At 31.4% G+C, this 22,071-nt stretch overlaps 1 protein-coding gene across 1 annotated transcript in view; it reads right to left on the bottom strand.

Annotated features, from left to right (window-relative positions):
- Positions 1 to 385: 385 nt before the first annotated feature.
- The window catches only part of LOC134706529 (peroxisomal bifunctional enzyme-like), a 32,225-nt gene continuing 10,539 nt past the window's right edge, over positions 386 to 22,071 (bottom strand). Inside the window, exons 5-18 of the mRNA XM_063565551.1 lie at positions 21,214 to 21,370; positions 20,550 to 20,679; positions 20,116 to 20,165; positions 19,437 to 19,583; positions 17,862 to 18,011; positions 15,847 to 15,990; positions 15,053 to 15,172; positions 13,689 to 13,910; positions 13,307 to 13,409; positions 12,193 to 12,339; positions 2,920 to 3,044; positions 2,214 to 2,311; positions 1,478 to 1,587; positions 386 to 545 (exon numbers count right to left, since the gene is read on the bottom strand). Coding sequence (XP_063421621.1) covers positions 445 to 545; positions 1,478 to 1,587; positions 2,214 to 2,311; positions 2,920 to 3,044; positions 12,193 to 12,339; positions 13,307 to 13,409; positions 13,689 to 13,910; positions 15,053 to 15,172; positions 15,847 to 15,990; positions 17,862 to 18,011; positions 19,437 to 19,583; positions 20,116 to 20,165; positions 20,550 to 20,679; positions 21,214 to 21,370 — 1,804 coding nt within the window. The 3' untranslated portion in view covers positions 386 to 444. The remainder of the gene's footprint in view (positions 546 to 1,477; positions 1,588 to 2,213; positions 2,312 to 2,919; positions 3,045 to 12,192; positions 12,340 to 13,306; positions 13,410 to 13,688; positions 13,911 to 15,052; positions 15,173 to 15,846; positions 15,991 to 17,861; positions 18,012 to 19,436; positions 19,584 to 20,115; positions 20,166 to 20,549; positions 20,680 to 21,213; positions 21,371 to 22,071) is intronic.

Consider the following 22,071-nt stretch of genomic DNA (forward strand, 5'->3'; position numbering starts at 1 on the left):
GTATGCACCTGACAAACAAACAGAATAGTTCAGCATTATTATTCTTTGTGACACTTTAAAACAACATACATCAAAAAAATCAACAACTTTTACAAAAATATTTCTGTATTATATATTCTATAAATCAATAAAAAACAAAATACATTAAAAACATATTAACAAGAATATTATTGCATCATGGTTATAAAAATATAAATAAATTCTGTGTACAAAGAAAAAAGCAATCTTAAACATAGTTCGAATTTGAAATATTTTAAAATGTATTTTTAGCATGTCCACAGTGCTGATTATGATATATTATTTGCTGTAGTACAAACAAATAATATTTTTCAATATGGATTAAAGTAATTCCATGGAATGGTGTAGAAATAACTATTTGTTTATAAAAAAAAAAAGTTTAACGTCAGATTGCTGTCTATTGCTGAGTGTTTCCCAATGATTATTTTACAATTTGCTGTCTGTTCCTGAACACCATTGACTCATAGGTACCTTGTTCTCACTCAGTTTCAGTAACAATCTACTTGGTATCCAATGACTACTGTAAGCTGTCAAATAAAGAAGAAGAGTAATAGTTAAAACCATTTAAATTGATTCTTGCAAATTGTATTTTTGTTTTCACACTATAGTTCCATGCAATGAGAAGGGTTAAACATTTATAACCATGTGTGACCATGGATTTTATTTACATGCCTGCACTAATCCATTTTAGCCTGCATTCATTGTCTCAAGTATTGTTTTGCTTGGTTTTTTTTTGGTGCTCAGAAGAGAGGTATTATGTTTTGTCCATCCCTCAGCCTATATCAGGTTGAAGTTTTGTTTGGAACAATTTGTAGTCAGTGTTATTTAACCATAGTGAATTTTATGCCACTGTCATACATTACTAGAGGTTAAATTATCTATAAAACAAGGTTTAATCCACCATTGTCTACACAAGGAAATGCCTGTACCAAGTCAGATATAAGACAGTTGTTTTCCAATCTTTGACGTGCTTTTCATGTTACCATTTGATGAAAGGGTTCCATATTTTTTACCTTTAACATCTCACATCAAAGTAAAACTATGAAAATTTGGAAAGCACACATCCATGGCTAAACTTTATTTCAGAAATAACTTTTGGGGTAATAGTCAAGTGTTATTGAACATATTGAAAAAAATAACATTTGTAAAAAAAATTGTGAAAAACTATCTTGCTAATGATTAGTGCATAATGCAAATTGAATATATCCACAATATCAATTTATGGTTTCACAGTGATAAAACTTTAGGCAAATAGCCTTGATAAAGCTAATTGCCAATGTCCGACACCCTGCTTAAACTGACATTTTTTCTGGTATACCAATGTGTTGGATAAGACAGGTTACAATGTTACATTTTCTCTTTATTTATGCTGCTAAATCTTTGAATAAAATAACTTACAACATTATCAACTGGCAAATGAGTTACAAATTTTAAATTGTTTACAAATATATATACTTACGAAAAGTTTCATGATAATAACAAATTCTTTGGTAAATTTTGTCTAATCCTATTCTGTTGGCATAATACATTGGTCCACCTAAATACTTTGGCCAGGAAAATCCATAAATCCTTAAAATAATACAAACTCTTTATTGCTATGACATATATATAAATATGAAGATAAGTTTAAGACAGAAAACAGTGTAGAAATAATTTCTCATTATTTAAAATTTCTTTGTATTTACCAATTTTTCTTATGTTTTTTGTTAAGGTAAAGGAGAAGATGTGATTTCCTTAATTTGTTTCATTACTTTCTCCTTACTTTCTACTTATGTTGTACTATTACACTATAGCTATTGTCCCAGGTAAAGGAGAGAGAGGGTTCCTTCAAACCAGTTTAACCCTGCCACATTTACTCTTGATTCAGTATATGCCTGTTCCAAGCCTGTAATTTAGTGGTTGTTGCTGTGTACAATACTTGTTTTTATTCAATATTTTTTACATAAATTAGGCTATTAGTTTTCTTGTTTGAATTATTTAACATTTGTCATTTTGGGGCTTTTATAGCTAACTTCAGAGTATGATATTTGCTCATTGTTGAAGGCAGTATAGTTGTTAATTTCAGTATCTTTTTGTTTCTTGTGGACAGCTAGCTGTCTCATTAGCAATCATTTTACATCTTATTTTCATAATTTATTCCCATTACAATTTGTCTAGGGTATAGGTAGTCTATTATAATGTTTTTATCATCTTACCAGGAAATATCAATGTCCTCAGGAGTGGCAGCTACACCTTCTTCTAATATCTTAAATCCTTCATTGATACAGGAATACAGTAATCTTTCTAAAATTTCCTACAAACAGTATAGGAGTTAAATTCAAAAGCATTCACTTTTTTCAATATACTTGAAAATCATAACAAGAGATGTTTATAAACAACAAATCCATTGGTGTATATATTCTGTACTGGTTTATACTGGAGATTCTTTATGTATGTAACAATTTTCATGGTAAGGGAAAAATGGTATTTTCTTGGATAATTTATTTCATGGTCTTGCCAAAGTCTGCATACAAGCCAATAGAAAATTTATACTTTCTTGAACATTCAAAATCTGGCTCATCTTAAACCCATGAGATCCATGCTACCCCACTAGTAATAATAAATCCACAGTATCATAAATACATGTATTTTGTAAAAAATTTCCAGACTACCTTTGTATTGATGAGGGATAATGTTTCCATATAGATGTTTATAACTTGATTTAGTGAGTAAAAATACAAAATGACATGTTTTAAACACTATAACATGTGTTTAGATTTCTGCTACAATAAAGAAATGATAAATCAAGCAGGTGTTTGTTTTCCTGGTTGATGATTTTCAACTAATTTAAAAGTTCTACGAGTTTTATGTTAAAAGTTGAGATTACTCGTATATATAACAAATCTTACTGAATATTTTTACCTGAGTGGATATATTTCTCCTTTGTATTCCAGCCTTCTTACAATGATCTTTTATAAGTTCCAGTACTTCCTCGTCAGGGGTAGCTATCTTTCCTCCTGGCTTCTCATACCTATACCAGCCTTTTCCTAATTTGACAAATAAATAAGTTTAAATAAAAACCAATAAGAAGAAAAATGTTTTAAAACCTATATTAAATTATCTTTATACCACTCACATTAAAATTTGTTATTTAGATTACCATAGAATATAATTTAATCATATAAGTTTCAGTGACTTTTTGGGATTATTAACCTTTTCAACGCTATACAGGGCATATGCCGCGATGAGGTACACCGTTCCCCGCTGCTATACGCGGAATATGCCGCGATGACAAAGGATTTTTCATAAGGACTCTTAAACCATTTGGTTTTCATTTGGGTTCTCTCTAATTTTTCCTCGTTTGAATCGAGGATATACAAGGTCTCATTTGCGCTTGAAATCCCAGCATTTTTTTTTGTAAAATCGTGCAGAAGAAGGAAAATAAAAACAAATATTTTGACAAATGCAAATGGCGGAAATTGGAAACGAAGCTGTTAATATGGAAGTATTTCAGAATTTCTATGGCGAAACTAAGTACGAGGATTAGTTAAATGGTTTCTTGTTATCTCAATGTGTTTATTACATTTAACTCGCATGGGAAATTTGATTTGATCGATCATTACGAGACATAGAAAAAGGAGGGGAAACGAATTTTGACTTAAATATTTTAGGACGGAGCCATTTATTCGATTACATAAAACATTGTGTATGGTGCAATACGCTATGGAATTGAGCAACTGGTTTCTTCTTTGTTATATGGCAGATAAAACAACAAAATAAATGAAGACTAAAAGTAGTTTTTATTCAAAATTTAATACAAATGTAATAAATAACACCTTTTACCTGTTAATTACCTGAAAATGCAGCTAACCTGATAAAAATGTCATTAAAATAACTGCCTAACATTACAGTTCATGCTCTCCTGCGCATTTTTCATGCAATAACTTTCTTTGTATTTCATATAATAATAAACAGCTGCGCCATGATCGCATGATACGCCCGACGTCTTATGTGGAAGTTATATGCAATAATCATAAATAGTTTCTGACAAAGTTTTAAAAGCAATAACCATACATAGTTTTTGAGACACGGCGGGAAACCCCCCACCCTGTTTTTTTTTTATTATAAAAAACTAAATATCACTAAAATAAAATTTTGAATCAAAACCAAAAAGTATACAGATCTTTAAATTAATATAACAAAGTGTGTAAAGTTTTAAGCAATAATCATAAATAATTTTTGAGATACGGCGCGACATGTAAAATCAAAGCGCGAAAGCGCTGTAAAGGCAGTTAATTACAGGTTGTGTGTATTTCTAGTCCAGTTATATCATTATCTTCCATGGATAGAACATAGGTGGTTTGTAGAATTTAAGATTTAGAGTTCTTTTGTACCTAGTTCACCTATATCTAGTCTACTGTTTACAGTATATTTTCTGTGCCTCCCATGAAATGCATTTTTAGCCATGGCCTTGTCAGTTTGCTTTAAATTTATGAGTTTGACTGTCCCTTTGGTGTCTTTCGTCCCTTTTCTTTAGACATATAAGAACTTTTCCTTTTCAATATAAATAGACTATTTTTAATTATTGATTGTATACACATAATCTATGACTCCCATAAAAAAAAGTTCACAAAGATTGACTAGTCTCTGTACTGTGTGTATATCAAGGACATCAAGTAACATAATGGTAAATGTACATAGTAACATGTCAACTTTTTTGATGACCATACCTGTCAACTGTCAGTTTTTGCAGAGTATTTCCCCAATCGAGCTCAAGGCTCCCAAATCGAAATTTTGTAAGAGCAATTTTGTCGACTATTTTAAAGAAAACAATTAATTTAACAATGGCTATGAACTTGCTAATGCACGAAGAAGCCAAAATCCACATTAGAATATATTGAAGGGAATCCATGGCAAATCGCCCCACTTTTTACTAACTCGCCCCACTGTAAAAACAAGGGTGCACACACTGAAATGTCTCGCCTTCTTTACTAATCATTGATATTATGTTGATAGTCCTAATAATAAAGCGTTATTACAACTGTCACATAATCTTAACATAAACCAAGATAACTAAACATTGACCTTTGAACCATGAAAATGAGGTCGAGGTCAGATAAACCATGCCAGGTAGGCATGTACAGCTTACAATTCTTCCATACAACAAATAAAATTGACTTATTGCTTATAGTTTAAGAAAAACAGACCAAAACACAAAAGCTTAACACTGAGCAATGAACCGTAAAAAATGAGATCAAGGTCAAATAAAACCTGTGCGACTGACATATAGATCATGTACAGCTTACAGTACTTCCATACACCGAATATACTAGAACTATTGCTTATAGTATCTCAGATATGGACTTGACCACCAAAGCTTAACCTTGTTCGCTGATCCATGAAATGAGGTCGTGGTCAAGTGAAACTGTCTGACAGGCAAGAGGACCTTGCAAGGTACGCACATACCAAATATAGTTATCCTATTACTTATAATAAGAGAGAATTTAACATTACAAAAATTTTTAACTTTTTTTTCAAGTAGTAACTGAACCATGAAAATGAGATCAAGGACATTGGACATGTGACCGACGGAATCTTCATAACATGAGGTAACAATACACAGTTAGGAAAAAAACTTAAAATTGACACTCATAATTTTTAAACACCCTCTTTCCCCTCCTGTCTAACAAAGAAGGCTTTATATGTGTGTTATGCATGTATATACTTATAGAAAGAGAATCTTCCATAGATTTGATTTCTAATGCTCATAAGGGTGAAATATAATCCCTTTTGGATGTAACCATGGCAACAATCTGCATTTCTTAAATACAAAATATAGCAAAAAAGGGGGGTGAACATGTCATAAAAGTCTCCAAAATTTAGTCTAAAGGAAAATTTCAATGAATTACAGTGATACCTTTCCTGAATCCATAGGTGTATATCTCTCAAGTGGTCCCAAAAAAATCATATGTCTTCCTGCTCGTTTTTCCATAAAATTGAGTTGAAAAGATCGAGCGCAAAATCTTTGTTGATAAACACTACAATAATTCATGAACCTATGAACGGTACGGATAGGAAAATACGGACTGTCAATCATTGAAATGGCCTATAAAACATGTTCAAATCAATCTAAATGTTCATATAAACCCACTAAGAAGGCTATATTAGTCTTCAATTATCTAAAAATCAATTTTATTGTACAAAAACTTTCATATTTAAAAAATTCACAGGGGCCATAATGCGAAACTAAACTTTTAACTGTGTATTGCTACCTTAAGGATTAACATTTTTTTTCCCAATTCCACTTTAAATGGATTTCTGTTTTCTACTAATTAAAACGAGCATTTTCGCCTGCTAATTTTGAAAATCAGTTCAGAAATGAATATTTTATGAAGGTTAGCAGTCGACACTGAAATGCAAGAAAAAAGTGATTTTATGAAACATGCCATGTCAAAGTGCATTTTCTCCTTTTTTAGTCAATTTTCTAAAACTATACCTTCTAAGCCTGTCTTTCCTTGTTTAAAAACCTAAATTAACCTTTACAGTAGACAGCTTTTACAAGTTAAAGCTATTTTAAAGCTCTAGAATGTCAATTTTGTTGTGTATTACCATACCAAGGCCTTGGTTAAAATTTAGTCAATACTGAATTTATTTATAACAGCGGGGAAAAAATTGGGCTTAATTCATGCTAAATTGTGACTTTATACTTGCTAAAATAATAAATTTGATTTAGTCGCATGAAAAAATATAAAGCGTTCCCTTCTAAGATTTCTACATAACGCGCAATCTTATTTTCCAAGGGGTAGCCAATAAAGTATCAATTAATAACGGAACCAAGTCTTTGTGTCAAAAAGTCTATATTGGTTGCTAAGGACAATAAACAACAAAACTAACATATATTGTCATACTAAAGGTTGTTTCTCCCTTAGAATTGTATCTATAACCTAAATATCAATAGTTTTGTGGTATGTTTGTCTAAAAAAAAGACAATTATTTGCTTTGTCAAATGCCATAAGGTAGCAATACACAGTTAGGAAAAAAACTTAAAATTGACACTCATAATTTTTAAACACCCTCTTTCCCCTCCTGTCTAACAAAGAAGGCTTTATATGTGTGTTATGCATGTATATACTTATAGAAAGAGAATCTTCCATAGATTTGATTTCTAATGCTCATAAGGGTGAAATATAATCCCTTTTGGATGTAACCATGGCAACAATCTGCATTTCTTAAATACAAAATATAGCAAAAAAGGGGGGTGAACATGTCATAAAAGTCTCCAAAATTTAGTCTAATGGAAAATTTCAATGAATTACAGTGATACCTTTCCTTAATCCATAGGTGTATATCTCTCAAGTGGTCCCAAAAAAATCATATGTCTTCCTGCTCGTTTTTCCATAAAATTGAGTTGAAAAGATCGAGCGCAAAATCTTTGTTGATAAACACTACAATAATTCATGAACCTATGAACGGTACGGATAGGAAAATACGGACTGTCAATCATTGAAATGGCCTATAAAACATGTTCAAATCAATCTAAATGTTCATATAAACCCACTAAGAAGGCTATATTAGTCTTCAATTATCTAAAAATCAATTTTATTGTACAAAAACTTTCATATTTAAAAAATTCACAGGGGCCATAATGCCAAACTAAACTTTTAACTGTGTATTGCTACCTGAGGCAACCATATACAAAGTATGAAGCATCCAGGTCTCCGACCTTCTAAAATATAAACCTATTAAGAACTGAGCTAACATCGCCGCCGCCGTATCACTATCCCTACAATGTATGTTGAGCTTTCTGCAACAAAAGTCGCAGGCTCGACAAAAAAACTGCTCCAACCTGAATTACCAAATCGCCCCACTTGTGAACTGTGATAAATCCCGTTAATATTTCTCCTGCCAACTGGTCCCACCTAATGGAAATGGGTGAAATCTAGATAAATATATTATTAACCAGGATGAATTTAGTAATGCCAACTCGCCCCACTTATGGAAAAAGATGTTATTCCATTAAATATAAGTTAAATTCCTTATATTGCATTTTGATACATTTAACTGGTTTCTTTTCAACTGTTATGCAAATAACTAAGCTTCAAAACTTACAGTTATTCTTCAACAATCAGTTTTATTTTTAGAATTATAGTTTCAGTATATATCAATAATAGTAATTAAATTAATTTTCGGTTTGTTTGTATTCTGTGTAGATTAGTTTTCGTTAAAGTGGTGCGAGTTTTTATTTTTAATTGTATATATTAATCTAAATATTACCGTTTTTTTTATAAGTAGGGCGAGTTGACAGGAGTAATATTAAACATGATTTAACCAATTTCACATGTGGGGTGATTTGATAAATCAGTTTGTGGCAGTTTTTAAAAAAGTGGGGCGATTAGCCAGTGGGGCAACTTGTCCTGCTTCCATTTGAAGGCCCCCTTGAAGGTTTTGTATGACTATATTGACCATCTTTCACGTAAAACCCCCATGTGCATTTTGAAAAGTTAGCAGATATGTTTCTAACTCCAGGCAAAATCTACCGGTATGAATGAAAAAGAAGTTTTCAATTAAAGCTCTGTGGCCATAACAGCTGTCTCATTAGCATATTTAACCACTTCCCATATTTACAATTAAAACAATAGAAGAAAATTATTCAACGCAAAAACAAAACTTACTTGTAAATATGAAATTCTCTTTACGGTGTGAGTTTTTCTCAGAGTTTGAGATTGTACAGTAGTACCTGTAACTGCTTATACCTATTTCTTATTCACTTTTGCTTGATAAACTCACAGTCACTAAATATCATATACATTGTACCACATCTCCTTATTTTTATAAGCATTCCAATAACATGAACAATTGTTATTCAATTCTATATACCAAAGCAAAATGAACTGCACCACTTTCATTCACTAGTATGCATTTTTTGGCAAAATACAAGTTCTTAAATGACACAATATATATTTATTGATAAAAAAATTAAATTTAGTATACAACTCTTTAACAGGTATAAAAAAAAGCACAGCTTTGTCATAACTTGTGAAATCTTTGCTGAAAACATAGACATTGATGGTATTTGAGTAATTCCATATGTGAAGCTCAACATTAGTTCGTCAGTTGGTGGTGGACAATTATAGTTCCTTTCTGCAGGCTAGGATGAATGACTTATCAGGAAAACCAATTTCACAAATCAAAACTTTCCTCTAGATTTCTCCTACAATATTCATCCAGTTTAGTTCTTTGTTTTAATTGGACACCGTCCTGATTTTTAATTTTGCAAACCATTCAGTCTCTTGCTTGCAAATGGAGCATGAAAATAGGATGGGTATGGCAGTAGACAAGTCTCTTTAAAGTGGGTTTGTGCCCTGAAAAAAAGTTTTATAACTTAAGTTTTTTTGAAACTTGTGCAACACACATACCTAAATAACTATAACATAGATGAGAGCATCATTCGTGTCAATGTTTTGTTCCTGTTTACATTGTCATTGATATTTTTTCAGAAAGCCTGAGGCATAACTCGTGAATTCCTGTCATTACATCCTAAATTAACATAATTACTGCTAGAATAATTATCAGTATGATATACGTACACTATCATTTTACAGCCCAAGTCTTCAGTATATATAATTGTTGGATTCATTCACTCCTGTGTTCAGTCGTTCAAAAATATTTAAACATCAACAAATGAACTTTAATAAGGACAAGAAAACACTAGAAAAGATACGTACATTCAATCCGTGTTAAAGAGTATTTGAAAGAAAAATATATCTGGTTAAACGATGTATAAAGGAGGAAAAATTGTAGACATTGCATTATGATGCTTTCTACCTAATAGCACGTGGATATGTTTACATATTTAGACTTGACCCAGTATGACCCGTACCTTGTAGGCCACCGCCGTCATTTAAACACTCGGTTACAGTCGTGTAAGACAGTAAAAAGCTTAAGCCTGTACTATTTGCGTGAAGTAAATGTTTTGTTCTGTACATTTAAATTGTTTTACCTGATAGCAAGGACGTATATCTATCCGTTCCCTTCTCAATTCACTTTGTCAAATCCTTCGAGCTTCTTCAAAACATATGTATTACTGCGCCGGAAGTGAGAAAAATATGAGAAATCCTCGTAAAATAATGCTATTTTCAATTTTGTGGAATCCATTTTGTTGTATTTATTATACAAAGATAAAAAAAAGTTACGATTAATCATGAATTTGCATATCATTATACGGAACGTTTATGGACTATTTTTTAAGCTGTAAATCGGCCATTTTGGCGGGAAATCATGTACACATACACACGTAGATTGGCTGGTACCCGATCGTAATGTTACACATCACATATATCAAATAGCTAATACCCGGAACGTAGTACCGGGAATCATGATAATACGTAGACAACATACATAACTAGAAACGCTTTTACGGTTTCTCGTTCATAAACCGAATTCCGCTTTGAATTATAGAAGATACAATATTAATCATGTCCAGTCGACTTTTCATTGTTATATCAACGTCTGAACTAATTAAAGAATCTTTAGATGTCAGATAACACTCGAAATTGACCCGACCTCTTTCCACACGGAATACACATAATGATAGTTTGTAGTCAGGTTGACTGCTTATAATGCAAAATACACACTAATAACAAGTTCTATAAAACGAACAATACACACTGATCGTTTCTTTAGTCCCCAATGTAAATGAAAGAAACAAAAACCATATTATACCATAAAAAGAAGAGGAGAAATTCGAACATTTCCGGATCTATTTCTGGCCAAAAGACCCCCTGCAAAGATTGCGTATGAAAAGATGAACCTCATGACTTAAAAGTCAGGCCTTAAAGCACTGCCTTTAAAAAACCTCCCCTGTTTAACAAAATACTCAATAACTCAAAAATAAAATTTTGAATCATCACCAAAAAGTATACAGATCTTTAGATCAATATAACAAAGAAGTGTGTAAAGTTTTAAGCAATAATCATAAATTGTTATAGAGATATGGCACAACATGTAAAAAAAAACTCCCCCTTTTTTACAAAATACTCAATCACTCAAAAATGAAATTTTGAATCATCATCAAAAAGTATACAGATCTTAAGATTAATATAAGAAAGAAGTGTGTAAAGTTTGTAGCAATAATCATAAATCGATTTTGAGATATGGTGCGACATGTAAAATAACCCTCCCCCTTTTTTACAAAATACTTAATACCTCAAAATGAAATTTTGAATCATCACCTAAAAGTATACAGATATTAAGATTAATATAACTAAGAAGTGATTAAAGTTTTAAGCCATAATCAAGAATCGTTTTTGAGATACAGTGCGACATGTACACACCCCTGTTTTAGTTACAAAGTGCTGTAAATCAAAAAGTTTAAATCTAAAAGTATACAGATCATTTGACCATCATAAGAAACAACTATATTAAGTTTCATGAAATTTGGAAAAGTCGTTCTCAAGTTACGGTGCGACATGTTTACGCCAAACAGACAGACAGACAGACAGACAGACAGACAGACAGACAGACAGACAGACAGACAGACAGACAGACAGACAGACAGACAGACAGACAGACAGACAGACAGACAGACAGACAGACAGACAGACAGACAGACAGACAGACAGACAGACAGACAGACAGACAGACAGACAGACAGACAGACAGACAGACAGACAGACAGACAGACAGACAGACAGACAGACAGACAGACAGACAGACAGTCGGACAGACAGACAGACAGACAGACAGTCGGAAGGACAGACGGACGGACATGTGTATACCATAATACGTCTGTCAAAATTTTGACGGGCTTATAAAAAAAAAATACAGCAGTCTGAAAAAGAATATACTGTTCTAATGAATGAACACAAAAATAATGCAGCAGCAGCAGCCATTTTTCTATTTTTTTGTGTAGCGTTAAAGGGGTTAATAAAAAAAAAATGATGATATTATCAGGCAAATAGAAAAAAATACAGATGGGAAAGACACAAACTGCATTTCTCTATAAGAGGAAAATATCTAAATAAAACATTATATGGAAGTATCATCAGTGGGTGTTTTGATTTTTTTCTGCTTGATATGGAGGTAAGAAGCCTACACAAGAAATCAAACATATTTAGTTTGGTATTTGGTTGTCCATTAATAAATTTGATACAGTAAACATAGTAAATTTTTCCAGAATTCTGAAGTATAAATAACCTGTTTTTCTTCCAAGTCTTCCTTTATCATACATTGTCCTTGTCAATGTTGAAATTCTCTCTCCCATCAGAAACTTAGAATCGACAGTTAATTCTACACCCTTTGATTTGGCCAACTCTGTCTGTATCTTATAACCAATATCAAGTCCTACAACAAAACCAATAAACTTTAAGATGGATCATCAGTATAATTCCCTCAGATATTTTTTTTATATTTTGTCAAAACATAGATTACCATGCTTGTTTTGAAAAACATAATTTAAAAAGTATAGATCAACTGGCTTTTTTACAAGCTACAAACCATGCAAAATTGTCCGATTGTACTGCTAATTTATAATCATAGATGGCATATACAAATAACTTAACTTTTTAAATAAAAAAAACTCTTCACATATCTTAAATCTATATAAAAAAAAAGTATACAACTCTTTTGAAATAATGGCTATAATAAAAGTATTTTAGATTCTCAAAACGGTATTGTATGAACATAACATCACACCTTTTAATTCTTTCTGATTAAAAAAGTTTATCACAATAATTGGCAATCACACCATCTCCTTATTTTCATATCAATGGCTTTGTAGCATGGGGTATAACTATCTTTAATGATTGAAATCTTTAGGCTGGATTTTTGTGCAGTAAGCAAAATAGAACTGTTACAGTACAAAAATCATACACAGCCTGATTGGTCACATACCTGTAGCCGGTTCGAATGACCCCCAATTGTGACTGTTAAACTCGAGTTTGTGAGTCCAAATAACCCCCTTGAAAATTCCTGGGTACGGGCCTGGGTCAATATAAATATAAAAATATGTGGTATGTTTGTCAATGAGACAACTCTCAAAAACAGACCAATAGGATAGAAAGGAAACGCTTTAGTTTCTTTCATCATAAGTTTATTTCAGTCAGTATTCTAATTATTTCTTATATGTTATTTTTAATATTGCATATAAACTGCTACTTATATAGGTCTCTGATATAAAAGTATTTAATCAAACATTTAAAGATCAAATTTCTATAAACATAAAGGAATCTTTTAGGTAGATTTTGGCAATACAGTGATTTTCACTAAAGAGACTGTCAGTTTTAAAACAACATATGTAAAGAGTCATTACCTGAGAGATCCCCAGTTTTAAATGGTCCCATTGGCATTCCTAAATTTTCCATAACACTATCAACTTCCTGTGGTGTAGAACCTTCCTCAAGCAGAAAATAAGCCTAAAAATCAAATTACACAATTAGTTTTTTGTATTAGATGAGTTTGGTGCTTTTTTTCGATAACTCTCACTTGAATACATCAGTCCACTTATTGTACATATTGACAGTGTAATCAATATTTGATTGGTTAAGACAATACCATGTGATGTAAAACATATCTCCCTCAGGCACAGAATTAAATGTATAACAATTTACAGCTATTAATATTTCTTTGAATGTAAGACTCCAATTTCTAAACAAATTTATTTTAGCTGTGAAATCGTACCAATTATAACAAACCTCAACACCAAAGGGACCTCTCATCCTATTGGCTAGGAATCCTTGGCAAGATTTTACCAGGACAGAAACTTTTCCAATCTTCCTTCCAACATCCATGATAGTAGCTACAGTAGTTGGTGAAGTCTCAGTACTGTATATATTCTCTAATAATCTCATGTAATAAGCAGGGGCAAAAAAATGCATTCCTGCTACTTTGTCTCCTCGTTTTGTAGCAGTTCCAATCTGAAATAGGAAAATGAAATTGCGAATTCTGATCTTTCGATCTCATAAGTCAACTAGTGGATGATATCTGATTATCGGTAATTCATATATTTTCCCTTTGATCTTACTGCCTAATATTTTCAAGTATCAATGTACTGGCTGTATCACTGAAAATATTAGGCAATACATTGTGTGACGTCATAATTACAGAATATTAGGTAGTTTCGTTTTTGATACTGACTTTATCATTTTGAATATCTTAACTTGCCCTAACGAGCTCGTCTAGATATTCCACATGATATAGTCAGTATCAAAAACTCAACTACCTATTATTCTATATATATCTGAGAGTATTATTCTATATATATCTGAGAGTATTATTCTATATATATCTGAGAGTATACTCTCAGATATATATAGAATAATAGGTAGTTGAGTTATTATCATTTAACAGTTCAAGGAGAAAAATTTATTCAAATGTCTGTATGCCTACATTACACTACCATATAAGTAGGAGATTTTACTAGCCACAAAATCTACAATTTTTTCTTAAAATGTTTTGTACCAAGTGAGGAACATTGCAGTTACTATGGAATAGTTTGTTTCTATTTATGTTGGTGTTTGTTGTTTTTGTAGTTCAGTGTTTCTGTTGTCCGTTGTTTTCCTCTTATAGCTGATGTGTTTCTCTTTGTTTTAGTTTGCACCCTGAATTTGTTTTCACTTAATCGATTAATGACTATTGAACAGAGGTATACTTCTGTTGCCTTTATTTACAGTAAAAATGTCTTATAGATGATGATTATTCCTATTCATGTGGGTTTTTTTTATAATTCATCTTTTTTATTTATCCCATTAAATTTTACAAAACAATGAAGTATTCAGACAGATACAAGACAAAAGAGAGATTCCAACATTTCAGAAACTTCCCAGACTCAATTCAATTCTATTCAAAGTCAATATTTAATAAACCACATAAAACCAAGCTCAAGTGAACTTTTCAAATCAACTTAATAACAAAATATATACACACATACAAAAGTCAGCAACACAACACAATTTAAATTATATAGTGCATAGTAAGATACCATAGATTACATATAAAAGTTAAAATCATAGTATGCAAAATATAGTATATATATATAAAAATAATATTATTTTCTTACCCTATTTATGTCTAGACTAGATGTATTGCTACATAACAGTGTTGTAGGCTTGCACAGCTTGTCTAACTTACTAAATATTTCTCTTTTCAAACTCAAATTTTCATATACAGCTTCAATAACCTGTAAAATGAAATAATTAGAGAAAACAAGTTGAAGAACCATAAACAAATTATATCTGATGTCCCTTTCCAGGAATCTTAAACTTGGTTAAAAATTAAAAAAAAACCAATAAAATACTTTTATAGTGTTATATCTGATCAAGTTCCAATGTTGTAGTGTTATCCATTTTACATAGATAATTCTGTAATATGTTTCATTGTACCACTATGGAATGTTTTTACTATAAAAAAAATGTTTTTACTGCTACATGTACTACAGAATAATTTTAAAGACAAATTTGTTCAACATTTCAGAAGTAAATGTAAAACTGATTTTTTTCTTATGAAAGAAGAAGGCATTTTATGGGGCCTATCTTTATACTCCTGAAATTAAATTGTGTATAGAACCTATTGACTCCTTATATTGAAATGTATTTAGAAAAATAAATTTAATATACAAAAAAAAACACAGTAAATTTTACTTTCTCCTTATTCATTTTAGATTCTTCTCTGGATTGATTGTTGTATGGGTTATGTCTAGTGGTATATTCAGGATGAGAACAAATTAACAATTAATGCAATAAGTTGGAGGTTTTTTTTGGCATGGAAAAAAAACTATATAGCCTATGAGGGAAAAAAAGACCAGTTCAGAATGCAATTGTTTTCAACAGTTCCTCTATCAAATTATACACATACCAAATCAACATCTGCTAAATCTTCATATTTCATTGTAGGCTTTAGTAAGGTTGCTGCCTTCTGAGCTACAGCCATTGGGGTTTTCCCTAATCTAACACTTCCTTCAATTATTCCCCGAATTGTCTTCACACCATTTTCTAAAAACTATAAAGTAAATATATTTGATTTTGTTTCTTTAAATCAGACTGTTCAACTGGTCAGAAATTTTATCAAACTGCTATTAGTATTAGAAGAACCACAATCAAATCCTCAATTGAATTTAAAATTCTAAATGAGAAAATACATACAATCCCAATCTAATTAAAATTAAATCCTTTAATTGCTCCTGTTCTGATATGTCGCGCATCAAGGCCTTGATGCGCGACATATCAGAACAGGAGCAATTAAAGGATTTAATTTCCTTGATGCGCAACATATCAGAACAGGAGCAATTAAAGGATTTAATTTTAATTAGATTGATACAATCCTTATATGTATTTTTTTCTCTCCATCTTTACTACTATAGCTAGGGAGGTTTCAACAACCTTAATGACCAATGAGGGTCTCATCACATGGTTAGAACTTTTGTAATTTCAATACAGAATTTTTGTACAGTGATTTGAATGGTAAAGTAGTAATTTTTTTAATTGATATTAAAAAAATAGACCAATTCAAGTTTTAAAATTATCTCTTTGATATTGACATTTTCTCTACATGATACAGAATAATCTTTTTGACTAGGACCTTAAAGTCTTTTTGAAATTACATTAAACTAAAACATGTTTTTCCTGATAAGCTGCAATGGAAACGTATAGTTGTAAATGCAGTTGATTCAAAACATGATAATGACTGGCTGATTCGCATTAATTCAGACAATGACTTTAAGAGGTTTAAATATATTCATAAATCCGTATCTGCAGCTCATGTGTGGAAATTCCCCGAGAACAGCTCTGAAATTCGCACTGCATTGTTTATGGGAAAACTTATATCTACCGCTCCAAACCATGTTTTCAAACTTTGTGAAATTTGCGACCGTCTGTTCACTGACGTTTTTGTACATGCATGGTTTGGCTGTACGTGTACATGAAATATGCACAGCATTTGGATGGACTTAATAATAGAAAACTTTTGTCTCGATCTATATGTTGAACTAAGTGAATGTGATGATGATTCCTTATATACAATCTGTCTAGGAAAAAATCCTTCAACCATGCTCAGTGATCCCGACTTAGATTCATTCAAGCGACTTTGCTACATCCATGTAACAAAATCTGCATCCGAATACAATTGTCATTTGAACTATATAGTATAATGCTAGCACATGTAATATAGACAGCACGTGATATAAACTATTTTGCTCTTGAACTGAGCATTTTTATTTATATGTAAATATTGCGTATTGCTTACAACTTTATCATTTATATGTTCTGCTATTAATGTTTTAATGTATTGTTCATGATTATATAATTCATGTAATCTCTGTAAAGAGGAAATAAAGATATGAATGAATGAATGAATGAAGGATTTAATTTTAATTAGATTGATACAATCCTTATATGTATTTTTTTCTCTCCATCTTTACTACTATAGCTAGGGAGGTTTCAACAACCTTAATGACCAATGAGGGTCTCATCACATGGTTAGAACTTTTGTAATTTCAATACAGAATTTTTGTACAGTGATTTGAATGGTAAAGTAGTAATTTTTTTAATTGATATTAAAAAAATAGACCAATTTAAGTTTTAAAATTATCTCTTTGATATTGACATTTTCTCTACATGATACAGAATAATCTTTTTGACTAGGACCTTAAAGTCTTTTTGAAATTACATTAAACTAAAACATGTTTTCATGAAGTTTAAAAAGGGAGATAAGACACGCAAATACTTTTATTTATATTCTTGATATTTTAGCACCACATTAATCTCTTTTCTTAAAGTTTTAACCTCCTTTTTCTCTATTGTTCTTTTTTTTGGCCCAATATTCTTTTTTCTGTAGACTCTTTTCTGACCCTCACTCTATATTACATATAATACCTTTTGATTTTGTTCCAGTAAGTAAACCTGGTACCCTGCATTCAATAAACAGACAGCTATACCAGTCCCCATGGTACCTGCACCTATTACTGCTGTAGACTTGATAGGAAGTGGTTTGGCTGTCTGAAAATTTCCTCCAGGTATATTCCACTGCATATATAAAAATATGTTTTTGCATTATTCAATTCTAGCCTTGAAAAGAGGGTGAACTAAGATTAACTTTTTATAGTATTATATTCAGTGTTTCATTATTTGAAACCACTCCCTCCTTTACCTCTTGAATTACTGTAGCTAGACACTATTGATTAAACAATAATACAACTGAACATGATTAGATAATCATATGATAAAACAAATTCTGAGCTTTTTCAGGGAAAATAACTTTTGCATAAATATGCACTATTCATGCTTGACTTTTATACTAATGTATGCCATGCATATGATTGCATTTTTGTTTATGCTTTTTCTATATGAGGGCATTTTGGAAGATTGAAGATTTAGCTAACTGTATAAAAAGAGGGACGAAAGATACCAAAGGGACAGTCAAACTCATAAATCTAAAACAAACTGACAACGCCATGGCTAAAAATGAAAAAGACAAACAGAAAAACAATAGTACACATGACACAACATAGAAAACTAAAGAATAAACAACACGAACCCCACCAAAAACTAGGGGTGATCTCAGGTGCTCCGGAAGGGTAAGCAGATCCTGCTCCACATGCGGCACCCGTCGTGTTGCTTATGTGATTACAAATCCGGTAAATAGTCTAATTGGTAGGTCAAATTCATGAAAGGGAAGGGGATTGTAGTTACAACGTAAGGAACATATCCGATATCATTTGTGAAATGGTTCTTCCATAACGGTCAACCAACTCTTCACTCTTAAAATAAAGTTTTGTTGATGTTGCTACATATATAGCACAGGGTTACACATATTTTAAATATTCAATTCAGATATGTGATTTGTTTAAAAAACGTATTGCTAAAAGATATGTTTGTTTTCAGTTCTAACAGTCAATAAAAATTGACATTTTTATTGAATTTCAAGAAATATCAAAACATATTTTTGGAATCAAATTACTACATATCATTACCAGGTTATTATTGCCAAACACTATTAAAGAAAATCCAATTTTATTAGATTTTGAATTTATCAATCATTATCTTAACAAAATAAAAAAAGACAAACAGTTCATGTATCCTTTGACAGGTTACATAATTGTAGATAATATAGAATCTGATATCTAAACTTTGACAAATAACTAAAAAAGTAATTTCTTTCATTGTCAACTGAACCCTCTGAAATATCTAAGACATATTAAGTTGATGTATACTGTAAATTCAGAAATTGTTGTGAGGTTTTTATTATTGCGAAAAATGCGACAGAGTTGTAAATGCAATAATTTAAACTCGAATAATTGAAATATTCTATATGAATTAAACCGGATTTTTCTCAAAATCATAAAATTTAAATAGCATTTAAGTCTAAACTGACAAAATCGCAATAATAAATGCATGCAATAATTTCTGAATTTAAAGTATACAATTTGAAGTGAATAGCTGTGAAATTACCCTTGAAACAGCTCTTTCAGAGAAGAAAGCATATCTCTGTGCAGCCGATTGTCCAGATAAAAGAAGTTTTTGCATGTACATTGCTTCTGTTTTCAGTCCCTCTCTGTACGGTAACGTAGCTGATGCTTTCACTGCTTTGACACAATCCTAAGAAAAAATATCAATTTGACATTATGAATATGAAAAGTAACTCTTTTAAAAGTCTTTTAAATTACTCCTTAATCAACTTTTTTTTCCAGCATTTTCACAAAACTTGTACCCACAAGAATTGGTGCCTCATGCAATTTAAAAAGTACAACTAATGCTATCCTTCTGAAATATTTAACTTCTTATCTTATTGCTATGCAAAACAAGTTACCTAATATTTTCAAATTTGTAGATGCTTTCATTTCTATCAGAAAATATAAACAGCTGACTGAATAAATTTCTACAATGTTTAGATGATTCATTTGATGTTTGTGTATTACACAACTTGCAGCACTTTTAGCTATATATATCATGGCAAACAGTCTTTATTGGTAGCTATATATATCATGGCAAACAGTCTTTATTGGTGAAGGAAGCTTGTGTTCCTGGAGAGAACCACAAACTGTGGCAGGAAAACTTGCCATTAAAGTCAATCCTAGATCAGAACAATTTTTATAAGAATGTATTGCCTGCTAGTTATGTGTCTACTTACTATAGGAGCCTCAAATCCTTTGTATTTCCTCTTCACCAATGACATATATTCTACAAAATTATGACAGATAATGACAAAAGGCTACAGTACAAAATAATAACAAATAACATTAAAGACTTACAATCAATAAATTAATAATTTAGAATATATACATACCTGGGCCATGTTCAATATCATAGCTGCTATGTAGTGCTACATAGATTTTGACTATTGAATGTATAGCCATAGACTAGCTGCTACATAAATATTGATAGCAGCTATGTAGCCACTACATAGCTTCTAAGATATTGAACTTGACCCTGTAGATATACTACCATCAGAGATTTGACCTGCAAGATTGGGTTCTTTAGTAATGTTGTACAATGAGGACTTACCTTCAAAGAAATCATCTTTTTGGGGGCATTCTTAATACCTTAACACATATCTTGACTTACCATCAGCAATTTGATCTGCCTGGTCAGCGTCCTTCACTGTTTTGTTCTTAAGGCATCTGTCCTCTATAGGTTTGTTCATCACAGACTTGGCAAACTTTATTCCAGCATTTATAACATCTCCAGTAAACACCTGTCAATGGTAATCATGTATATAGGTACACCCTGGTTATCAAAGGTAAGTTCATATGAAAATTAAGAGCTACTTGAGGGGAATCTTTTATTTCAGTTTACTTAATGACGAATCCTTCATAACCATATAGTATAGTTTTAGTCAACATATTAATGAACATGATAAATAAAGAAAGACTAGGGATATCTGACAATGGCATTGTCAACAATGCAAACAAAAAAGAAAAGAAAACATACATTCTACTTTATGCAAGTTTCGATACCATATGTCAAACTGACCTTGGTCAAGAAGAGTTGGAAACAAATTTAACTGAGAAAATTGTAATTTTTGTTTCTTAATTTGTTTTTTTAAACTGTTCTGAACTAGAGAATATGACTGAACTTCTTTCATTCCTGAATGTAATTTTAATTTACAGGAAAACTATGAATTATTCAGTGGAGAGTTGTCTCATTGGCACTCACACTACATCTTCCTATATCTAGTTATACAAAAACACTAAGAGAACTTTTGATCATGTGACTGAACATTAATTACCTCATCAATAATACCATACTTAAGAGCTTCTGGGGCAAGTATATGTCGACCAGATGTAATCATATCCATGGCAACACGTAGACCCGTTAACCTTGGTAGTCTCTGAGTTCCTGCAGCACCTGGTAGTATACCTATCTGAACCTCAGGGAAGCCTACCCTACAATTCAATTAACATTTGTTGATTCAGATGTTCACAAACTAACAGCACAAATAGTTGACGCATCAAGCTCAACAAACATTGGCCATTGTTGACATGATTTTTATATTCCTTAATGGTATTCTTTCTTTTAACTAAATGCTGTATATGATTAATGGGGATCTCAAGGTTACAAATACATTTAGTTCATAAGTACATTTTGTTTTTCGTTTTTTATATAGATAAGACCGTTGGTTTTCCTTTTAAATGGTTTTACACTAGTAATTTTTGGAGCCCTTCAGAGCTTGCTGTTCAGTGTGAGCCAAGGCTCCCTGTTGAAGACTGTACCTTGACCTATTATGGTTTACTTTTACAATTTATTACTTGAGAGTTGTCTTACTCAGCACTCACACCACTTATTATATTTAAGTACAGACAACTTGATGAAGAGTCAATAAAACGGATACATAAAATAGGTATTATACTTTTACTTTAATTATTCATCCCTTATTAATATCATTTTTTTTTATTGTATTATATATCAAATTTATTTGTTCTGTGAATGTTTATTTAAGTAACTACTTCTTTTGATTGAGTTCAGCCATTTCAGTTGATTTTTTAAAGTGTGTCTTCCTATATTGTGGTGTTAAACTAATGTTTCAAATAAGGGTTAAAGTTTGTTACCTTCAAAATGTTTAAACCCGCTGCAAATGTTCACACTT

This window comes from Mytilus trossulus, chromosome 2 (genome assembly GCF_036588685.1).
Source record: "Mytilus trossulus isolate FHL-02 chromosome 2, PNRI_Mtr1.1.1.hap1, whole genome shotgun sequence".
Classification (NCBI taxonomy): Eukaryota; Metazoa; Mollusca; class Bivalvia; order Mytilida; family Mytilidae; genus Mytilus; species Mytilus trossulus.